This window comes from Tiliqua scincoides, chromosome 5, assembly GCF_035046505.1.
Source record: "Tiliqua scincoides isolate rTilSci1 chromosome 5, rTilSci1.hap2, whole genome shotgun sequence".
Lineage (NCBI taxonomy): Eukaryota > Metazoa > Chordata > Lepidosauria > Squamata > Scincidae > Tiliqua > Tiliqua scincoides.
The window spans coordinates 39,763,819-39,786,321 of NC_089825.1; the positions used below are offsets into that span (position 1 = coordinate 39,763,819).

General features: G+C 42.6%; 1 protein-coding gene across 2 annotated transcripts in view; it reads right to left on the reverse strand.

Annotated features, from left to right (window-relative positions):
- Nucleotides 1-6,082: 6,082 nt before the first annotated feature.
- The window catches only part of HACL1 (2-hydroxyacyl-CoA lyase 1), a 34,940-nt gene continuing 18,519 nt past the window's right edge, over nt 6,083-22,503 (reverse strand). Inside the window, exons 8-17 of one of the 2 annotated variants that reach the window (XM_066628102.1) lie at nt 19,914-20,026; nt 18,442-18,577; nt 17,246-17,351; nt 16,552-16,635; nt 14,637-14,738; nt 13,552-13,706; nt 11,681-11,839; nt 11,262-11,369; nt 10,305-10,491; nt 6,083-7,833 (exon numbers count right to left, since the gene is read on the reverse strand). In XM_066628102.1, coding sequence (XP_066484199.1) covers nt 7,801-7,833; nt 10,305-10,491; nt 11,262-11,369; nt 11,681-11,839; nt 13,552-13,706; nt 14,637-14,738; nt 16,552-16,635; nt 17,246-17,351; nt 18,442-18,577; nt 19,914-20,026 — 1,183 coding nt within the window. In that variant the 3' untranslated portion in view covers nt 6,083-7,800. Of the gene's footprint in view, nt 7,834-10,304; nt 10,492-11,261; nt 11,379-11,680; nt 11,840-13,551; nt 13,707-14,636; nt 14,739-16,551; nt 16,636-17,245; nt 17,352-18,441; nt 18,578-19,913; nt 20,027-22,503 lie in introns of both variants that reach the window. The other variant, XM_066628101.1, reaches the window with a different exon arrangement.

Below are 22,503 nucleotides of genomic sequence, written 5' to 3' on the forward strand. Positions count from 1 at the left end.
AGTCTGTAAGCCACGTGAGTTGCCAGAAGGAAATACAGCAATTAAAAGAGGCTCTAAACTCACACAAAGCTGCAATAGCCTCAGTCTATGGGAATGAAGATCCCTTTATCCAAGAAGAACCAATCCAGGCAGTAACTTACTCTAATTATGGCTCTCACTCTCCATATGAAAATGATAATCAAAATTGGGAGAGCAATGGGAACCAGGATTTCAATCCATTTTACAGTCAGAATCAGAGCAGAGAAAGAAATAACTCCCCCGAAAGGAACAAAGAACGAGAAGAGCTTAAAGCTTACCTCAGGAAAGACCTGGCAGAGAGGAAAGTTCCAAAAGAGTTATGGGACAGAGCTACTCTGGGAGAGTTAAGGGATTTAGCCACAAAATACAGTCCCAGAGCTCCTGAGCCTGTGGCAGCTGTCCAACAGGTAGAGCCATCTGCCTCAGAACCAGTTTTCCCCATGATGTTCTTCAGTGCTTGCACTTCCAAGCCCCCTCCTAGCAAAAATCAAGTTTTTTTGACTATTAATGGGAAAAAGATACGGGGACACATAGATTCTGGAGCCAGACTGACCTCAATTCATAGAAACTTAGTGAAAGAATGTCAGATTTTACCTGGAGAAACATATAAGGTAAAGCCTTATGAAAGTCCAGAGATTTTTGTACCTAAAGCAAAGGTGCATTTAGAATTTAAAGGATGGAAAGGTACACGTGTTGTGGCTGTACATTCAGACACACCTACATCATTTCTTTTAGGACAAAATTTTTCTGATGTTTTGAACAGGCAGAAGTATAATAGGAAAGCTCCAGTAGGCAGAAATCCATATGGACACATGGCTGCTAAAGCAGGAAGAGAGTACTCTTCAGTTATCTCTTCCATCAGCCAAGAAGAAATAACTTTCAAACCTAGAATTAGGGAAAAAGGAACCATAGGAAGTGGGAGATTTCTTGCAGCACCCCCACGAAGACATTATCGTTGGAGAAAAGACTGAACCATGTGTGTGTAAAATGCATTTTAAAACCTATTAACATTTTTTCTTCTTTGATGCTAAAAGTTTAGATTATAGTGGCCGTTGGAACTCCCTGCCACTATGCTAGCAACAAAAGTTTTACTAATAACTTTATGTTTCCTTGAAACTTTCTAGATCTTATGTAAGCAATGCAAGAAGCCAATGCATTGGTCCTAATCAAAAGAAAAGCAGGAGGAACCCTCCTAATCTTGGTGCCTCAGGGCATGCACAGAGTTCAAACTAGTAGCAATCTTTTTGTTTTAATTGTTTTTTTTTGTTCCAGCAACTTAATGCAAGAAGCAAACAAAGCAGAACCTCTACTGCCTAATTTAGCAAAGGCTATCTTTTAGTTTTAACCCTTTTTTTTGCTTCAACAGCAAGTAAGGACAAAGGAAAAGGAACGAGGACATGTCCTCCAAAGGACAAATGTCCTCCAAAGAACAAAAATTTACTTGAATCTCAAATTCCTTCACAGGAGCTGAGCAATGAGCCTATATGAAGTGATTTCCTTTTATAGTACAAGTATTCTCAGGACAATTTATGTCGTTTATTTACAAATAATACCTCACTTTGCCTGTTGTATGTCACCCACAACAGACTTTAACTGATGGACAGTGCGAGCCTCAGAATGTTTATCAGCCCTTCTGATTCTCAGTCAAGTCCAGTTTATAGAGAAATTGGCTATCCAATGCTAATCTGGTTCGCAGCACAAATTGGGTGATAATAAATTTCAAAATCAGTTTTTTTCTCTTCTCTCTCTCTCTCTCTCTTCACAATCTCTATACACTTTATGCATGTAACCTGTATTCATGTAAATGTAATCCCAACAAGTCTACCTCATGTATTCTGTTCCAAGCAAGGCAACCTGAGATGCAGTGAGCAGAAGAAGAAGTTTTTGCATCAAGAAACATTTCTCTATGAACTCTATAGCTAAAACCAACAGATCTCCAAGCAAGACAGAGTTATGGTTTTTCTTAAAGTTGTTTTTTTTTTAATGTGTTTAACTCTTGGTACCCTCAGAAATCATGAATGCTCAGCATTATCTGGTGTACTTGATGTCTTATTAGCTAGGCGGGGAAAGAAAAAGACACCTCAAGCATCCATCTGTGGACACAAGTTGAGCAACCTAGCATCCCTGGAAACTCTGGCGTGGACTGCAAGACAAGCTGGACCCGTGCTCTGTTGGACTGTACCTCTCTTGGAAGCAGCATGGCTGTCAGAACAATCTGACTTTTCACTCAGCCTGTGGACTCTCTCTCAGCGAGACAGCAAGGCAACAAGGTGACTGCACGCCATGGCGATCGCTCCAGATGAATAGGTCCAAGGTATGCAACGGGATCCACAACCTTCTTGAGTTTCAGCTGTGCCAGACGACACCCCTTCGAGGAAGACCACAACTTCGCCACCCTGATGCTGGTGACAAGCTGCTCTGTACCGCCCCATACACAAGGCACCATACTAATGAGCTGTGTTTGTAGGCATACATGATTTCTCAAGTACAAGAGATTTTATTATGTTCACAAGATATTTTTATTATTGATGTTGTGTTTTTTTTGCAATAATCTTGTCTCAATGTGTTTTACTTAGTTTGATTTGGTGTGGGGCCATGAGACCACTCACGTGATCTCGGCCCCAAGGCGGGGAATCCTGTTACGTGAAAATCCCCTTTTTCCCTTACAAGTTGTGTTTTTATATCTAGTTATGTATTTTGGACTATACAGACCAAGCAAGCAGGCCACTCCTCCCCCAGCACATGTTTCTAAGGGGCCATGGCCAAGCTACAAACACATGAATTACACAAACTCCCAATTCCTTGCAGGTCAATGTATAACCTAATCACTGTGTCTCCTGATTATGCAAAACAAGCATGCACCTATGGAGGAGGAAGTCTATTGTTCTTTTGTTGTAGCTTTAACACTCTTAAGCACCTTATGCAAATTGCCTCCCTCCCCCAGAGCCAAGCTTTTGCTGATAACTGAGTTCTGGACCCTTCCACCTTTTCTTTACATACTCCACGTGTACCATTGTGTGTTACTGAGCATGCCCACAGCTCTGGGATACTTCCGGTCAGTTTAGATCAACTTCCAGGGCAAAAGACAACTTATAAGAGAGAACTCAGAGCACATGCTCTCTCTCTGACTGCCCACCGGCCGGAGTGGCCAGACTCTTCCTCCAACTCTCCCCCCCCCCCCGGACAGGTAAATATATCATTGCGTCTAAACTTCCCCCCCTTCTTCCCTACCTATTCCTCCCTGCTCCCCCATCTTTAGTCAGCAATTGGGTTTAGCAGATTAAGGAACCCCTATAATACCTCCCTACTTTCTGTCCATTTCTGATTCTTTTTCGGATGCACCCCAAAATACATAGCACACGCATCCACCACTAGTTAGGTACACCAGACCAGTACTAGAAATCTATACTTATCGATTCTCTATGTGTATTATGTTTTACCTTTGTGTATTTTTGCAATAAAAATATAATCCTTTGATTGAAAGTTACCTTTCTCCCAGTCTCATTAAGCTAAACAAGAGATTTCTTTGCTCTACGCTGTCTTGTATCCAGCCTATGGTCCCAAAAGTTTCCAGAAGGCTAATATAACTAATTCCCCTAAACAAAACAGCCTTTTTGGTAACAAAGGGGGCTCTGGCTGGAGAAGTTCAGAGAGGGGATGGGAGGCGGTTCATAATGATCATGCTTTCCTCCTCATGGCTCAGTTGCTACTTGGGAAGAGGGAGCCTAGTTGAATAACTGATGCAAATGGGACTACTCCTGAGTAGAGCTGCAAAGGATTGGGTAATCCTGGTAAGCCTCGTAGCTGCTGTGTGACCCTCCTCCTGCTTGCCACTTCTGTCCCTGCTCCCACGCTGTCTGCCCCACCCCCTCCCGCCATGTGTACAGATGGGCGAGAACAGCAGGGGAGTGTTTAAATAGAATTCCCACTCCCACACACACCATGGCAGACGTCCCGTTTTTTTCCACGGTGGGTTTTTTAAAGGGGGCGACTCTTGACTCAAGTCTTTTTGAATCGCAAAAAGGCAACTCAGTCTCAGAAAACACCCAAGTTATGACTTTTTTCAGTCGAGTCATGGGGGGGGAGACTTGTGACTCGACCCAAGTCGCACCTGACTTGACCATCCCTACTGAGAATGCATTCATTATGCTACTTGGCCTGAAATGGTTTGCAGGCCCTGTTTTTTGAATTAGAATTTCACCTCCACTCACCCCACCTTCAAAGACTGTTGCAAGGGGAATATGGAATAAGTGGATATTGTAGGGGACCTCTCATGAGAGGTCTTTTCCACCTCCCATAAGGAGGAGAAGAATTCGGAACAAAAGAAGAATATTTCACAGCTGCTGTGATTCTTGCTCAGTGCACCTTCAAGCCTCCATCCACCCTTTCGGATACAGACTTGGTACTGCAGACATAGGGTTGTATCCTATAGTTGCCTTCCTGCCAAAGAATCCTTTCTTTGCTGGAAGGAAACCTCATGCTACACTCCACAGGCACTCTTCTCTTCACATGGCCTTGCCCTTTCAACAGGGGAAGAGCTTAATGTCTGCTTTACCATAACGTTATTACATTTAAAAGATACCATAATATCAAATTAAGGAGGGAGTTGTGGGTTGGGAGTAAGGCAGGTTTATTTAATCAGACCATCAATTTTTCTCCTTATGAAGATTTAATAGTTGGGAATATCCTCCATATTATGGTCAAGGCAAACAAATGGTCTTCTAAATCAGGGCCCAACTTCACATAAATCCAACAGACAAAACCCCAACAGCTGTTTTTCTTCAGTACAAATAGAAAGATTTGGAATGGATTACACAGGAAACTTTCTTATGCTTAATCATACTATTGGCCCATCTCACTCAAAACTTTCTACTCCCACTGGGAGTATCTCTCTAAGGCTTCAGGCAGGTCTTTTCCAGCCCTAGAAATACCAGAGATTGAAGTTGGCATACGTAGATGTTCTGTCACTGAATAGTCCCTTCCTCAAGTGAAGTGGTGGGGGGGAAGCACCACTTAAACCTTTTGCCCACCACCCCTCCACTTCCAAAACTCCTCCCAGAGCTGTGTCTTCTTAGGGAAAGTAGTTGGCAGGCTTATTTTTTTAATTGCATGCATAGATCCATATAGCTTCATCCTCTGCCTATTTTTGCAATATTATCAGGCAGCCAACCAGATTTCTGGAAAAAACAGATTCTGAAAGCATTTTTATTGGCATGGGTTTATATTGTCAACCACTGTTATGGCTGACTCATAAGACCTTTCACACTTGTACCTTTGGGCCTTAACTGTGTCATCAGAAGAATAATGTTGAGATCTATTACAGAATAGCTATTTCTTAATACTGTAATGGAAAAGTTCTGATAAACAGTGGTAGGAAATTACAATGAAATTAAAAGCAATTGGGCAGGCATATCACCTCCAAATTCTATTGTGCAGAATTGTGTAAGAATGTAATTAATAGTAATTGAGAACTGCATATATTCTATTCCAGTGGGACATGGATCTCTTACAAAAGTCTATTTAGCCACCATAGCAGAGATTGGGCAAACCAGCCCTGAGTTGTCCAGAGTGTCGGGCTGTAGCAGCACCAAAAATGGCTGCCGCCCATCCAGCACACTCTAGACAGCTGCCGCCTCCTCCTCAGAAGGGGACTTTCGTCCCCGGGTAAACAGAGTAGCCCTGCAATGGGGCTACTCAATTTTATGTTGACCCAAAGGTTGGCACAGAATTCAGAGCCTCCGTGTCGGGTGGCCAGCCCAACACAAAGGCTCTAGACCCGGTGGAGCAAAGCTCCACTGGTCCCACGTCTGCCCTGCCCTGCTCCCTCCCCCGAAATGCCCTCTCCCCGCCCTCCCTCTTCCTTCCCTGCCTGGGAATGCCTCCTACCCACCTCCCACTAGGCCTTCACCTACCTCTCCATTGCTCGGTGGTCCAGACAAAAGAATTTGAAGACCTTGTTAACTCTACCCCAGAGCTCAATTATTTAAATACATTAGAAGCTGGAAACCATCCAGGGACATAGTCAGGTAGGCAGATGACAATGATGCAAAAAGGTGCCTGAAGAAACTAAATGATTTATTTGTACAGTTCTTTACTGTGGGAAATGTCGAATAGATACCAAAACCTAAACCACTTTTATTCAGAGACAACAGTTGAAGAATGCTGAAGGATGTAGCAAAGAGAAATGACAAGAGATGAAGTTTAAAGGTGTCAGTTTAGAAGGCATCCACCCAAAATCCTGGAGGAACTCAAATGTGAAATTGATCACCTTCCATAACTATCTACATGCATGCAATTTGTCACTAAAATTGACCCTGTCAGAGCACCGGGGGGTAGCAACTGTAGCATCCATTTTTTAAAATGGATCTGGCGTGGTGGAAAAACCAGGAAATTACAGGCTTATTAGCCTAACTTCAGTCCCACATAAATGGATGGAAAACATAAAGTTAGAATTATTAGAAAAACAAATTTTCTTAATGAAGAACTAGTTACGTCTTGGAAAGAAAGTTCTGCGTCACCAACCCTGTACAATACTTTAAGCATATCAACAGATAATTTATACTTGGAGTTAAAAGAAGTTTTTGACTGTGTACAGTCTGCGCTTTTTATTGTATACAGTTTTGGTTGCCGCTTTTCAAAAAAGGATATAATGGAACTGGAAAAAGAGCAGAAGAGAACAAACAAAATGGATTGGTTATGAGAAAGCAGAATGAAAGAATAAATGGGCAGTCTTTATAATGGAGGGGGGAAAAGCAGTGAGATATTCTGTTATGGTGATATTTAACATTCATAAGTGAACTGGAGCTTGGGTTGAGGAGTCTAATTGCCAAATTTGCTGATGAGGCTAAATTATTCAGAGCTCCAAATCCCCCCACCCTGGCAATCAGCTATTTGTCTTAATCAGAAAAATATATATGCCCAGGGGTTGTGACTGGGAACTTCTGCATGAAAAGCATGTGCTCTGCCACTGAGCTACAGACTCTGAATTCCAGCTGCTAAGAGGCAAACAGCAGGGGAGGGCTGTTGTCTTCATACTTTGAGGCTGCACTTCCCAGAAGCATCTGGTTAGGCACTGCTGAAAACCAGACATTTGGTCTGATCCTGGAGGGTTCCTCTTCTGTAATAAGCCCCACTGAAATATTTGTTTAGCATGTCTCAGATGTGCAAATGTTTAATAGTGCTTCATTTCTATCATCTCTTCCTCCCTGAAGCAAATATTTGGTTTTTGTTTTGCTTGTTTTCATGAGTATAAAGGAGTAACCTGACAGATTTCAAAATATTTATTTGGCATGCCAATACTCTTTTGCTTTATTGTTTCAAACATCCTACCGGTATATTTTTAAAACATCACCTTACAAAATTGCAGTTTCATGATCAATTGGCACAATCCTAATCCATTGCCTCCCACTCAAAATCTATCAATGAGTATTTGTATTAAAAATAATTCCCAAATCCTCCATTACAGGTTTTAAAAAAAGAGAACAAAGGGTGCCCTCTGGTGATAGTATGGCAGCACTACACAAAGATTCTTTAAAAGTGTATGATACAGGTCGCAGTGTAGTTTACCCATTTGACTGCTGAGATACGAAACTTGCAAAGTGCAAGATTACATCACCAATACTTTTTCATATGCAACTATGAAAGAAAGATTTGCCAGTTTATATGAACAGTTGTAGACCACAGTTATAGTGTTTGGAACCCAGAAAATCCACTTAGTCTAGTTCACAGAAAATCTCCAATCCCAGGAGATCCTGGGAACTCCAGTCCAACTTGCACCTTCTGCTACAAGTTTGAGCGTGTCAGCCAATGAAAATCCTGAAAATACAAAAAGAACCAGCAATAATGAACACCTTGGAACAGGAGACTGTGCGTGCACAGAGATGCAAGATTCTTCTCTATTTGATTACAGAGATGTAATACAGTTTTCATTTCTCATTAAAAAATGAAAACATTAGATTTCTGTAATCAAACAGAGAAGCCACGGTTTATCAAGGCACCCCTCCTTAGCACGTAGAAAAAGAAATAAGAAGATGGACAGCCCAATCCTGAGTTGCCCAGGGTGCCCAGGCTCGGCGGCACCAAGAAGGGCTGCCGCCGGATCCAGCGCCTCCCAAGCTATCACGGGAGGCAGCTTGGGAGAAGGGGACATTTGTCCCCTTCCTCCGAGTAATGTAAGCAGCCCCGCAATAGGGCTACTCAGTTTACCGCCGACCTTAAGGTAAAGGCACTTGTGTAGGGTGCGGAGCCCTGCATGAGTGCTTTGGATCCTGTGGAGCTCCACAGACCCGCCTCCCTCCCTCCCCCCGGCACGCCTCCAGCCCGCCCCCTCCCCCCTCCCCAGAACGCCTCCTCCCTGCCCCCGCCTACCGTGCCATGGCTCGGCAGCACTGGCCTGCACTGGGCTAGCACGGGCAGGAGCCCGGCAGTGATGCTTGCAAACGTATCTTACGGCATGTTTGCAACAGTGCTTGGCGGCATGGAGCCTTGCCGCCAAACACAGGATTGGGCTCTTAGTGAGGTTTGAGAGTATTAACGTACAAAACACTATGACATGAGAAGTATTGAGGAACAGAACCAAAAGGATGCAGTGAACCTACGTGAGGGGGCAACAGTGACTTATTTATTTTGCTCAGTTTGATACTACTTTTCCTCTACAGAGCTCAGGGGAAGGTATATGGCTTCTCCCCCCTACTACCCTCACAAGAACCCTGTGAGATCGATTTGCCAGCCTCTGCATGTGGCTAGGATGGGAATATGTTGGCAAGTTCAGAGTGAAGGAAATGGCAGCAGCAACATCTACACAGAATCCCAAGGGACTGTGGACTGACTTGAGAGGAGCAGCCATAGTTTTGCTGGGTAAAGAAAAGGAAGGAAGCCTTTAGAAAAGATGCAAACTGTAAAAGAATTAGGAACTTTAATGGCCAGTGCCAGGTAATCTTGTCCTTAACAGGCAGCGATGGAAGTTCCACAGCCTCTCCTGAAAAGCCTTCCCTCTCCACCCTGTTGTGCATTTCTTTGCTGCTGTTTGTGACTGCCAACACGTGGCCTAAAAAGTTATAGTTCTTTACACTGTTGCAGAATAGTGGCCAGAACTGATGATGCCTTAGGAAAACAGGTGCAGGACCCATCATCAATTGGGAGGAAGGGCCCTAGCACCTGTGTTTGTCCCCTTCAGCATACTTTTGTTTAACCACCTTGCTTTTCTGGGTGACTGGTTTGTATTTATAGACACCGCCAAGTCTGATATTGTGCATGAGAATTAAGACATTTGCTCACACATATCTGGGGTTTGTAAATCCAACAAGCAGCATTCACTCTCACTGTCCCTGGGGAAAAAAAAAATTTCCCTACTCCTAATGGTGCTTTGCTTCTTCCCACCAGCTGTCCTTGTGCCCAGCACAAGAAACTCTGGGACTAGTGGTTCCTGGGAGAGCGTGTCACATAGCAAAGCACTAATCTCTTTCTGCCTCTCAAATGGCAAGCCCTAGTTTAAGTGCTGCTCCAGTGTGCACATGCATTTCTAGAGAAGTGCCTGGGCAAGCAACTCACTAATCAGAATGTAACTTTCTGCTTTAACATGGCTTCTGATTTGCTCTATTAGATCGGAGAAGATCTGGACAATGGAACTGCAGGTACAGGGAAATAGGTTTCTATAACTATCCTCATGCATGAGCTACAACTGAGCCTTTGGGTTTCCCTCCCCCATTTGATAAATGGGGTGCAGCCTGGGTCTGGCCCCTGTGGATCTATAATAAAATGAATCCCCCCCCCAATGCTTGGGCCATGAATAGGTTAGGGAACAGATACATCTGTTTGTATTACTGGGTGTTATAAAAGACCTCCAAGAGTGGCTTCATGGTTCCAGAGTGTAGTCCAGTGGCACATACTGTGGTAACGTTGTTGAATATAAGCAGGTCACTGTAGGGTCAGGGCCTAGATGGAAAACCTCTGGGCATGTTTACACCAGGATTGGAGCAGAAACGATGGATTTTTTTTGCCCATTATAAAAGTTTGAGTGACCAATTTATCATCATATATAGGGTCTCCCATAGTATCAATGGTTCCTTTACTAATGAACATAGTGGAGAGTAAACATTCAGTTAACTTCCTTGCATGGCAGTTATTCCACTTTGAAACCTGAACTTAATTGAAATTCTTTAAATATTGCAACCCAATACTGATACAGCTATGAAAACATATCACCGTGATAGAAATTGTGATATTTAGCACAGGACATGGCTCTACAGTCACAGTTCATGTTGGAAGAATAAAATGGACGCACTTACCTGTTTTTTTCTGTCAGACTGTGGATCAATCATGACATTAATGAGGGAAGGCACATGCTTTTCTTCCAGGCTTGCTCTCAAGGCAGCTTGAAGCTCTTCTGGAGTTTGTACAAAGTACCCTTTCCCACCAAAGGAAGACATAACCTTCTCGTAGTGGGCATTTGGCAAAAGGGAAACTGGAGGAACCCTGAAGCGAGCAAGAAAGGCTTTGTTCAGGAAATGTGATTATTAAGGAAGCACCAGGATTAAAAAAAAACAACTTTAAAAAAATCATTCTAATCATTAGAGTCTAATGACTTACTAGGCAAGATAAAATATTCTTTTCCAGGGTCCCTTGGGAAAAATAGATCTGGACTCATTTCGTTACAATCTTGGTGTTCTAAAACCAAAAGATTGCTTTGATTTCGCTTTTAGCCAAGAACAGGAAATCCAAGTAGAGCAGAAGTGGAACCTCTGATCTCTTGCATTACACTCCGGACAGCTTCTATAAAGCCCTCAAGCACATTTAAATTAAAAAGTCCTTTAAGCACTATTTAAATATACTCACACCCCCAGACTTCTGGAAGCTGAAAATTAAAACATGAAAAAGCACTCCCCTGGACAAAGACTGGCACAATTAAAGTAGCAGCTATGGCTCTTTTTTGGTACAATTGTGTCGCTCCTAGCTCTCCAGTTTTCTACTTGTGCATGAGAAAGACACATGCACAGTAAATAGCACCTTCTTTTCACTTCCTTACAAGACCTTATTTTCCTCCTTGTCTCACCAGCATAGCACAAACTCTAGTAACACACATCATATGCAACTTACGCACAGTTTACCACAATTTATATTGGCAGGCAACCTAATAATACAGTTTGGAAGCTCATCTCCTTAGTTCTCACTAGAGTCTAATTAAGAGATAGAACCAAGAACTATGGATGTTCTATATAATACCTTTTAATGGTTTTACTACGTACCATGATGAAGGTTCTCCAAGTTTTGACATCTCCTTCCAGTTATCTGCATCCAAGCCACTGTATATCCCATTGTTATTGACAATGATTATAATTATTGGCAAGTTATACCTGTAGTAGCTCACAGGGAAGAACACATTTTAAGATCAATGCCGTGTTTCGGGAACCATAGCTACCTCTAACTCTGTCATATGGCTGCTCCACCTACTTGACAGTGGGCCAGTCTGGATGATACTTTAATCACTTGCAGGGGAGAGGGGGCAGCAATTCACTCAAAGTACCCAAACATGATTAAGAAATCTGTTCTGGATTCACATGAATGCAAGGGGAGTATGTATGTCTTTAAACCAATGGGGCCAATCATGCAATTTAAATATTGTCCAAATCAGCCCATTAAAAGTTGAATCAACCGAAAGTTATACCTGCAGATAGTCTCCACCTCCATGCCAGAAAATCCAAAGGCACTGTCTCCTTCTATACAGACCACTTGCTGGTGGGGACTGTAATCTTTAGTAACCATGGCAGCGGCAATTGCAAAACCCAGGCCAACTCCCATGGTCCCAAAGGTACCAGCATCAAGCCTAGAAGAAAGAATGGAAGTTTACTGCGTGTTCTCAAACATATCAGGTTTTCTGTCCAACAGTTCCCAACTCACATTTGACACTTCATCTTACTAAGGCACAGAATGTCTTTAGAGCAGCAGTTTTCGACCACTGTTGCTGCAGCACTCTGGCGTGCTGCAAATGGTCCGCAGGTGTGCTGTGGGAGTTTGGGGGAGGGTCATTTATTAATAAGGCCATTGGGAATGTGAACCTCCCACTGGCAGCATGGTAGGCTTTGTTAATTGTTAAAAAACCTATGGTGTACCTTGGCAAACTTAGTGCCTTGTCAGTGCCGTGAGATGAAAAAGGTTGAAAATCACTGCTTTAGAAAAATGAGACACAGCATATAGTTAAAAAGAGGCTTGATTTAAGCACAGATTTATAAAAACCTTCAATGACTGTGAACTTTAAGACAGAACTGCTGGTTAGAATAAGGGTTTTCTACAATTTGTCAGTTACAGCATATTGCAGTTAGTCATTTTCAGAGTTTAATTACTGGTATTTCAAAACACATGCTAATTATTTGGACTAATTATTTGCATTAAAGGCTCTGGTGTAATCCTTGTTTGTCCTTGTGATTTGTACTGCAAGGAAAACAAAAGCAGGCACATAGTCACAGCAATTCCATGAATTTCTAGTATTAATAACAAAGGTCCATGGAATCTTGTATTTAACTACCATGAACAATCAACTGAACATAAAAGTGAAGCAATGATTTCATAGTTGAAAACATCAAACAAGATTTTGAAATAAAACAAATCAAAAGCATACAGTACATAAAAGTCTTTATGAGTTCAAATAAGCCCTAAGCACGCACACACACACTTTCTGTTAAAGGAACTCGCTGCCTACCCTACTCCCCAAGAGAAGCCTCCTCTGCCCTAATACAACAGACCAGCTTTAGTCCTTGTTTCATCTCTGTTTTAGTCATGTTGAATGTTACATACTAAAAAATAAAAGTTGAGAAATGACAGATACACATGTTCAATACCCTTCATACATATACCCAACAGTTTCAAAGTTGCAAGGATCTTTGCTTTCCATCTTTACCATTCAGAGTTTTGTTTGTTTGTTTCATTGCATTCTGCATGAAATTATGCATAGATTGATATATAACATTATCCTATTATTCAAAAATACCATGATTTTAAAAGGTTTGGCCAGTAGTGGTGTCACCCCCATGTGCATGTCGCCCACTGCGGCTCACCCCGCCCCCCCCACACCCTCTAACAATGCCACTGAGTCAACACAAAAACTGGAGTGAAACACAGAAGACGGAATCGTAACTTTCATTTCAAATTCATGGAATTCATTCCTACCTCTCCCTTCTCTCTTCAGACCCCTGTGCTTCTCCTCAAATATGCTCCTAATCATTGGGGAACCTTCCAGAAGAAAATGGCCAATGGTTCAAGAAAGGAGAGGAATTAGCAAAAACTGGATGAAAGGAGTGGGGACCTTACACAAGTGGCAGCGGGGTCTTTGAAGACAGTATTTGTATTCTCCAGCACAGCTGCATCCATCATTTCATTTATTTTGTGAACTGTTTTCTGATGAAAAGCTCTGTGTATATCCATCAACCACTTTCCCTCTAACACCATTGCTGTAAGCGCCTAAACATAAATATTGCTTGCCTGTGTGGGCGTGCGGCAACACACAGACAATATGGAAAGCAAAAAAAAGTTGACTGCTACCTGTGGCGGGGATGATAGTTTGGAAGCATGGTGCGCCCAATGTCCATTGTGTTTGCTCCCTCGCTAACCAGAACACAGTCCTTTGGCAAAACTTCCCTGACATGGTGGAATACCATATAATAATTCATAGGCAGATGCTTCTGGAGTGAAAGTGCCTTAATTTAAACAAACAAAAGGATCCCATTAAGATCTACTTAACTGAAGATGAGCTAGAGAAAAAAACTGACCTAAGAGTCTGTATGAAAATTGGCATGATCGTAGAAAGTGGTTTGAATTACAACATGAGCTTCTTTTTGCACTACAGGATTGATTGACTAGGCTGCAATCCTATACATGCTTACATGGGAGCAAGCCCCACTGAATTCAAAGGGGCTTACTTCTGTGGAGACATGCCTAAGCTTGCACTGTTAGCTTTACTAGTTGGTTATCGCTAATTGTGAATTGTCACTGAACTTTTCTTGCATAATTTAAAGCTTGTTGAAGATCAGCACTGTTTCATTTCCTCTTGCAAATTCACTCTACTGTTTTCAGTTTTTTCTATTCCCTGGTACGGATATAGTACATATGTGCACTTTTCATTTTACATGTACACACATATCCCTGCCTGCTGACATCTGACTCATGCCTCTAATGAAGTGGATTGCAGTCTATAAAAGCTGATATTGAAATTAATGTTAGTCTTAAAGGTGCCACAGAACTCTATGCTGTTTATCCTAGGTTTAGTTAGTCATGATTCAGTATGTTAGTCCTGATTAGGTCACATTGATTTTGACAGGATTCAGGCTGCAATCCTATGCATGCTTGCCTGGATATAACTTCAACTAAATTCAATGGGACATTCTGTTGAGTAGACATGCACCGGACTCTGCTGCTAGTCTAGATTAACTTAACTCAAACAACTCAAACTAAACAAAATGTTGAATCATGCATTAAAATAAATCTGAGGCACTGGATGCATTTTAAAATGTGGTCCCTCCCACCCTGCCAAAAAACCTGCCAAAGAATCTCAGTGGCAGATGTACTAAGTTGATAAAAGAATCCAAATACAGTATACTGTTCTTAATACACATTACTTCTAACAGTACCTTAGATGTTTCCTCATTGCTTTTTATTTTTGCCTGTAGCTCTTTCCACCACTCTGTGTTAGAAGGATATTTCCAAAGCTTTTTTCCCAAGTGATCTAAAAGCTAAGAGCACAGAAATATTTTTACAGAACACTTTATGAAGTTTCTTTTTTTCACTTGAATGGTTGTTGATATGCATATTTATTGGAACATGTAGCCACGTGTGTGGCTTTAAAGAAGCCGCTGTCAGCATACGTTCAAATCAAGCTTGGTCATCCGGCAACCAGGAACTGGGTGGCATCAGCATGCTAACAACACTGAGCGCTCATCTTTCCATCTGATTTCAGGTAAAGTCGTAGACATACTAAATCAATGCCAGAGTTCAGAAATGGACATGATAAGGGCCAACACACTGAAACTTAGCCCTGAGAAGAAAGAGATGCTGTGGATTGGGGTTTTGGTGGCTTGCCTGCTTAACCCATTTCTGCCTGGCCCACAGATTTTTATGTGCACTCTTGAGCAGAAATAGCTTAAGGAGTTCGTTTCATCTTGTTCTGGATGGGGTTTCACTCCAAGGATAAAGGATAAGGTTCACCCTTTGGAAGAAGTTACAGTTCTGTTCTGCCCCTGGATGCTCTTAGAAAGTCATTCATCGGACAAGACTGGTATCCCAGCTGCAGCCCTCCCAAGCAGAGATAGCCTGGTCACAGTTATTCAGGTTTGGCAACCTCTGAATTAGACTATGGCAAGGAACTGCACTGCTGGTGCTAACAACAAAACCACTGTCTCCCGATCCATTCCTTAGTCCAATTCAGGATAAAAGGTTCTGCCTTAAACTGAATGAGATCACTGGTCCATCTACCTCAGTACTGTTGACACTGGCTGGCAGTGGTTCCCCAGGATTTCAAATTGTAATTTTTCTCTGCTCTGTCTGAAAACACTGAGGACATGGGACCTTCTGCATGCCAAACTTGTGCTCCACCAGTAAACCTGGTGTTTACAGCCTGGTGCTGACAGTCCTGAATGACTTCGGACCTAGGTGCCTGATGGACCATCTCCGCCCCAATATTGGCCTGTCCAGCACTGCAACCATCATTAGAAGTTCTCTTTTGGGTGCTTCTGTCTTCTCATTTCTGTCTTCTCATTTCCCCTGGGGGCTGGGGATAAGAATAGGCCCTCAGTTTGGCTGTGCTTGTCGTAAGAGGCGACTAAACAGCCACCGGGTAGATGGGACTCGTCAGCCTGGGAAGGCAGCTCATCTGAGAGAAGGAAAACTCTGATCCCAAACCTCCACTGCCTTGTGGCTACATCCAGTTATAGAAAAGGCTTCAGGAGTCATCCTCGAGGCAAAATCCGGAGCCGGAGTCCCTGAGGCAGTTCATGGCTGAACACAGTCACGTTCTGGCAACTCCTGCGACGCCGCTGGAACCAACCGTATTGGCCTCTGCCTTTCCATTGGACAATTTCAGCGACGTGGAGAGGGGGGATTTGCTGCATGGGTAACAGCCTATCCTCCATACCTACTTTACCCAGACTTCACGCACTGGAGAGGACACTCTGTTCCAGAACCATCATTCAGAGCGTGACACCATAGTCTTCCAAGACTGAAGGATGCCAACTACTGTCTTCTCATATGTGGTGGTGGAGAGCTTGCGCTCTCTCTGTCTCTCAGCACCCTGTCTATGGAGCACTCTCCCCAGGGAGACCTGCTTTGAGTTCAGTGTGATATCATTCTGGTGTAAGCCGAAGATGTTTTATTTTCCAAAGCCTCTTAAACCACTATTGAGTGTGTTTTTAGCTGCTAGGCCAATAGATAATAATTGACAATCCACAGGACAAAATGGCTCGAAGTCAAGCTAGGCTTTGCACGTTCTATAACATTTCCAAACCCAATTTAAACAGAAAGTGTCTCCACAAAAGAGGATGCTTATATTACCTGCTCAGTCACTGCTTTTATGTCACCCAACAAGGCTGCAACAGGTCTCACATTATTCCCCAACTCTTCTGCACAAATATCTACCTGTTTTGTATGAAATAATGACATAAAAATATTGGTTCATTTACAGTAAACACCAAAGGAAATGGCCATGTAAACTGTGTGAATATTTCCCCCTTAAAAATAAGGTTTTACATTTCACTTCTGAAGAGAGAGCACAGCACTCTCTTCAGAGGAATAAGCTATTGCAGTACCACAGATCAGTGTGGACAGATGGCGTGTTTGTGCTCGGATGTTCCCCAAGTAGTTTAAATTCTCTCCCTGTGCTGTGTCCAAATTTGGGTCTACCATTCTCTTGATATAAAAACTACCATGCTAAGTGAGATCTGCAGTACTTGTAGGTCAGCATCCTTTCTACTGACAATCACAACAAGTGATGGTGGCACAACACCTGGGGCTTTTGCCCCCAGTCCCACCACTGCTTGGTTCAATCACCATCTGGTAGGCTATTTCACCTTCATAGGTTTGTTAGGAGGGTATAGGGAAAATAGGGACTTGAAATCACATGTGCCACTATGAGCTCCTTCAATAGTTCCTACATAAGTAGTAAAATATTTCCATTGCAGAACCCTCCCATCACTGAAACGTGTACTACCAGTTTGGCTGAAATTTAGAAGTGGCTCAGTTGGAATACCTGGATAATCTTTACATCTGGCTGAAATCTTGGAGGAAGTCCAAAGTGCAGAATCCAGTTCAGTCTAGCTCCAAGTAATATTATCACATCAGCATGTTGCAGTGCCCTAAATAGTTAAGAATTCAAACAAATTATCATTGGATTTTACACACACTTGTTGACATTTTCAGAATAGATAGAAGAACTTTCCTTACGTAAGGAAGTGGGTGAACAATGCGAGCATGGCAATTCAACCAATCTTTTTCTCCAAACGCACACCTATAATTTTCTTCTCTGGATACAGGGTGTGTGTGTGTATGTGTGTGTGAGTGAGAGAGAGAGAGAACCTAGACTGATTTTTCAGGATATATGTGACCCTATTGCTCCCATAGCTACATCCCTGTTTTTCCAGCAGTTGGTCAATCTGTGTATTACTTGTCAATCTGCATGTCATCCTGAGTGGCCCTGCCTTGAACATTTTACTTTTGGGTGCTGTCTTTACTTCTCTGCTCAAATGGCTATCAAAGCCACAACAAAGAAACATGGGATGAAGGAGGTTACACATTTACAAAGGAAAATGCAGTGAATGAATTGCTTTAAATGAAACTGTGAGTCTGCAACCGATAGTGTTGACTAGTTGCCACTGGATCAAAATAATACATAGTAGCATTAATCATCTATGCTTAGCTGTTCAGAATAAATTTATCTTTCTTTAAGATGCAAAAGAGGCAGAAGGAATGGGTTGGTGGGGTGCTGTGGTTAGTGTGGCACATTAGCTTAATGTCCATTAACTAAGGCTGTAATCCTATACATATTTATCAGGGAGTAAGCCCCATTAAACTGAGTAGGTTCTGCTTTTGAATGCATAGGCTATCATTGTTAATGGATTAAGATGGAGAATTTAGTACTAGGATAGATATAGGCAAACTGGTATTAGGTGTTGGATTGATGCATTCAATATTTAAAAGTAGTACTACTTAATAAATATGAAGCAAGAAATGTTAATAGTATCAATATAGTAATGACAGAGTCAACAATTTGTCAACAATATTTTTAGGTTATTGAAAGTAGCAAAATGCTACATTTGAAATACATTACACTGATATAAATAACAGTGAGGCAAGGGTTTATACAGAGGTGAATTTCCAGGGAAATTGTATTCTTAATCCCATAGTTTCATAAGAGACAAGAATGGAAGCCTTGATTTTTGTATTTACCTAGATCTGGCTGCAGCTACACAGTACGGATGGTTGTCAGGAACAACTCCCTTTCCCATTGGTGTAGACAAAAATGGAAGCCCACACTGGTCCACCAACTTTCTGATGCTATTTTCAGCACGTGAATAAGCAGCACCTAAGAAAAACACCCACCACCACAAAAGACTCCTTGATACTATTTTGACACATCGTGACTCCCTTCAACGAGCCAGCAAGTCTACACCGATGAAGATTTTCATGGCCAATCAGTGGGCAGCATCCGGAATACTGCTGACGCAATAAGTGCCAACTCTTCACCACTTCCTCCCCACTGAACATCCCTCTCCAAACCCTTGCTGAGGATTAGGAAACATTTGGCAGCTGTATTGCATATGGCATGGGGACTGCTAGAGGATGAGGAAATACCCCAAAACTGCAAGCGGTACAATGCATCTGGTGGTAGTTCCCCTTGCAAATTCTCTGAGCTCCATTCCATGTCATTGTTGCAGGTTCCCCCAATGGCTTTTCAAGGGTTCGGGGAACTTCAAGTAAGGAGTGGGGAACATGCCTTGGGCTCACAAACATCATGCCATCAGTCTTCTCTGGAGAGCAACCAGTGAGCTGACAGCAAAATAGCAAATTGAAAACATTTTGCTCTGGTGCAAGTTTGTAGCACCGCACTAGTTCATAAGGTAAACTTTCCATCAGTTGCTTATGTGAGAATTATTGCTTTATACAAATTCACCCAAAAAAACTTCCAGAGAATGCTTTTCAACTTGTACTTATGGAAATAACTAACAGGGACTTTTAACTGAGAGGCCACTGTTCCCCAGAAGACCAAAAATAACTGGTAAAAAATCTGTCAAAAGCAGATTTCAACTCCAAACTCCAGAAAGGGTTTACTTTGTGAATGGTTTTCTAAACAGCAACATGGTCCATTGCTCAGTGGGAGAGTATATGCTTTGTATGCAGGAGGTTCCAGGTTCAATCCCTACCAACATTTCAAGTACGGCTGTGAGAGACTCCAGTGAAGACAACACTGAGCCATATGGACTGGTGGTCTGACTCAGCAGAAAGCAGCATCATATGTTCCTATCTTCAAAACAACTGGTTGTATCTAGAGAAAGTGAGTCATAACCACATCTCACTGAAATGAATAAGACTAAGGGTGCAACCCTAACCCACTTTTCAGCACCAACGTAAGGGCAATACAGCTCTGAGGTAAGGGAACAAACATTCCTTTGTTTTGAGGAGGCTTCTGTGAGTGCCACCCAACTGCAGGATGCAGCACACGTCCCATTGGTACAGCTATGCCGGTGCTGGAAAATTGGTTAGGATTTGGGCTTAAATTTAGTCATGATTAACTTTTCTCATTGGTTTTGATTATGCTTAACCATGCTTAGTTGCATTTCTGGATACAACCCAATGGAAAGGAGCTTACGACTGTATTTCTTTTCAATACTTTTTCCTTGTCAGCAATAAAATTGAAATACCTTTTCCGATAATGAGGAGTGGTTTCTTGGAATGTGCAATGAATGAAGCAGCTTTAGAAACAGCCAACTCTTCGGCCATGCTGACTGGAGGTGCTGGACAGCAGTCTACATACCTGGAAGTTAGAATGAAATAGCCCACTTCTTCAGAGAGGAAATGAGATAAGCATGAGATCTGCTTATTAAAAGGAAAGGCAACATTTTAGGTCCTTTCTGTCCAACATTGTATATACACAACAGGGACCAAATCTGTAAACCTGTGGGCTGGGCAAAAATAGGTTAATGTGTGTTACTTCAAGTTGTTATAACAAGCAGGGGGGGAAAAAGAAAGTTCCACCAATATTCACATGTTATATTCCACTACAGGAAAAAGAAAATCAGCCTCCAAAAGGAGATCTCATATTTCGTTCTACAGGTTGAGTCTCATTATTCCTGTGGTTCCCAGAACTCATATGGGTAGCAAAAATCGAACCATAGCAAATCCATTTAAAAAACAAAGTCCCATTGCTCAGGTGATTTAAAAACAGCCTTGCTGACCTTTGTGATGTTAAGATAGAGTCATTAAGATGACAATTCAACAATCAGTCTCTCTCCAGGCCCTTAGAAAGGATTATCTTTCTTTCATATGTTCAGGGGGAAGGGAGGGGGTCGCCTAGAGAGAGAATGATTGATGGTCAGCTGGCTGCCCTCTAACTATTGTAAAGGACTGTTTTCCTTTAATTTAATGGGCCCTTCTCATCATGTTGAGATAAAAATCTCTACAACAGTGTGAGGCTCTTGGGGCAGAGCCTCTGCTCTGGCTGACTGGCCCTTTAAGGGAGTCCTGAGAAGGCCTCAGACTGGCTCAGAGAGAGGGGATTCCAGCACCCTGGTCCTCTTCCCTGGCTGGACTTTTGCTGTCTGGGTCCTGGGCAGGGGCTGTTGGCTGCACAGCCAACCAGCTTCTAGCCAGCCCATGCATCACTGGCCTCCCAGCTTTTGTAGGGCCAGCTACCCTCCCCCATAGCTTCTCCCCTTCCTCTCAGGAGAGGTAAAAAGGGTGGTTCCCTGGGAGCCATCCTTCCCTTGGCTTAAAGGCCTCCCTTCTTCCACTGTGCTGCCTTAACCTTGCCGTTCTTCCTGCCCTTCTGGTTTCTCCCCTCTCTTGTTGCCTGGCTCCCCAGTCCCAGAGCCCCCTCCTGAGGTAAGGTGGGGTCCCGGGTGCAGGGTGGGGACCCCAACGTTAAAGAGGTGCATTTTTCCCCTTCTCCAGGGATCAGCACATTCCTTCTCATTTGCAGAGGTCATTCATGTTGAGTCAAATTCTTGTGTAAAAAATCCGTGTCTAACAAGGTTGATGTACATTACATTGATGTAATGTACACTACAAATGCCTACTCTGCAATTTTTATTAATCAGTGCCTAGCAATTGTACAACAGATCCTACCAGCTGGACAAATGTGCTCATTAATTCAAGGGCAGTCCTACACAGAACAGCCTCAGCAGCCACTAGCTATTTTTCTTCATAAGCTAATTTATTTCAGACATAGGATTTTTTGTTTGTTTGTTTGTTTTTTGGTCCTAACTAGATCAAAAGTGACTTGAAACCACTTTCTTGCCTGCCAATAGAGTTGTGCAATTCGGAAGGTCTGGTCTTTCAATATTACCAGCAGAGTCCTAACCATGTTTATTTACAAGTTAACTTTTTCCAAATTTAGTGGAACTTGGGGACCAATCCCCAGCTTTAACTTTCCAGCACTGATGTAATCCTGAGATAAAGGAACAAATAGTCCCTTACCTCGAGGAGGCCTTCATAACTGTCTCCCCTGCCACAGGAAGCAGTGCACTCCCTGTTGGCTCAGCTACAGCAGTGCTGGAAAGGTGTATAGGATTGGATCTTCACTCTCCAATAAGCATGTTTAAGATCAAAGTGTCACAAACAATTAAGAGGTTAAGTTTTCTCATAGTTATTCTTCAAGTGACATATAATGATCCAAAGAGCAGTAACTGGAGGCGCCACATGTGTTTCTGAGCTTGAAGTCATTGCTTTTTGCACTATACGTTGAGTAACCCTTATCCAGACTACATGGGATGGGAAGGTGTCTGGATTTTGGATTTGTCTGGATTTTGGAATAATTGCATAAATATAATGAGAAATGCTTCCTCTTGTTCTTTTCACTGTCACCCATACAGGTGTCTGCTGGCCTCTTTGACATTTTACAGTGATGTCTGCATAGGTATACACCATAGAGCAGAGAACAGAACTTACAGCCTATACCTGCACTGTACATGGGAATGAACACAAGATCTTTAGTGTTCATACCATAGAAGGTTAAAAAAAGTCTTAGACAAAAATGTCTGGATTTTGGATGTCTGCATAAGGGAAAAGATTCTGGCAGGGGACAGGTCATGAGAAGCTGTAATACAACAAGTCAGGGAACATTCCAGATGAGTAATGCAGCACTCTTACGTGTAGTAAGAAGAAGCAACCCAGAGAGTCCTGACACACACATGGTAGTGCTTAGACCAGCCATTTTCAACTACTGTGCCATGGCACACTGGTGTGCCATGAGTGGTTCATAGGTGTGCCACAGGAATTTGGGGGAAGGTCATT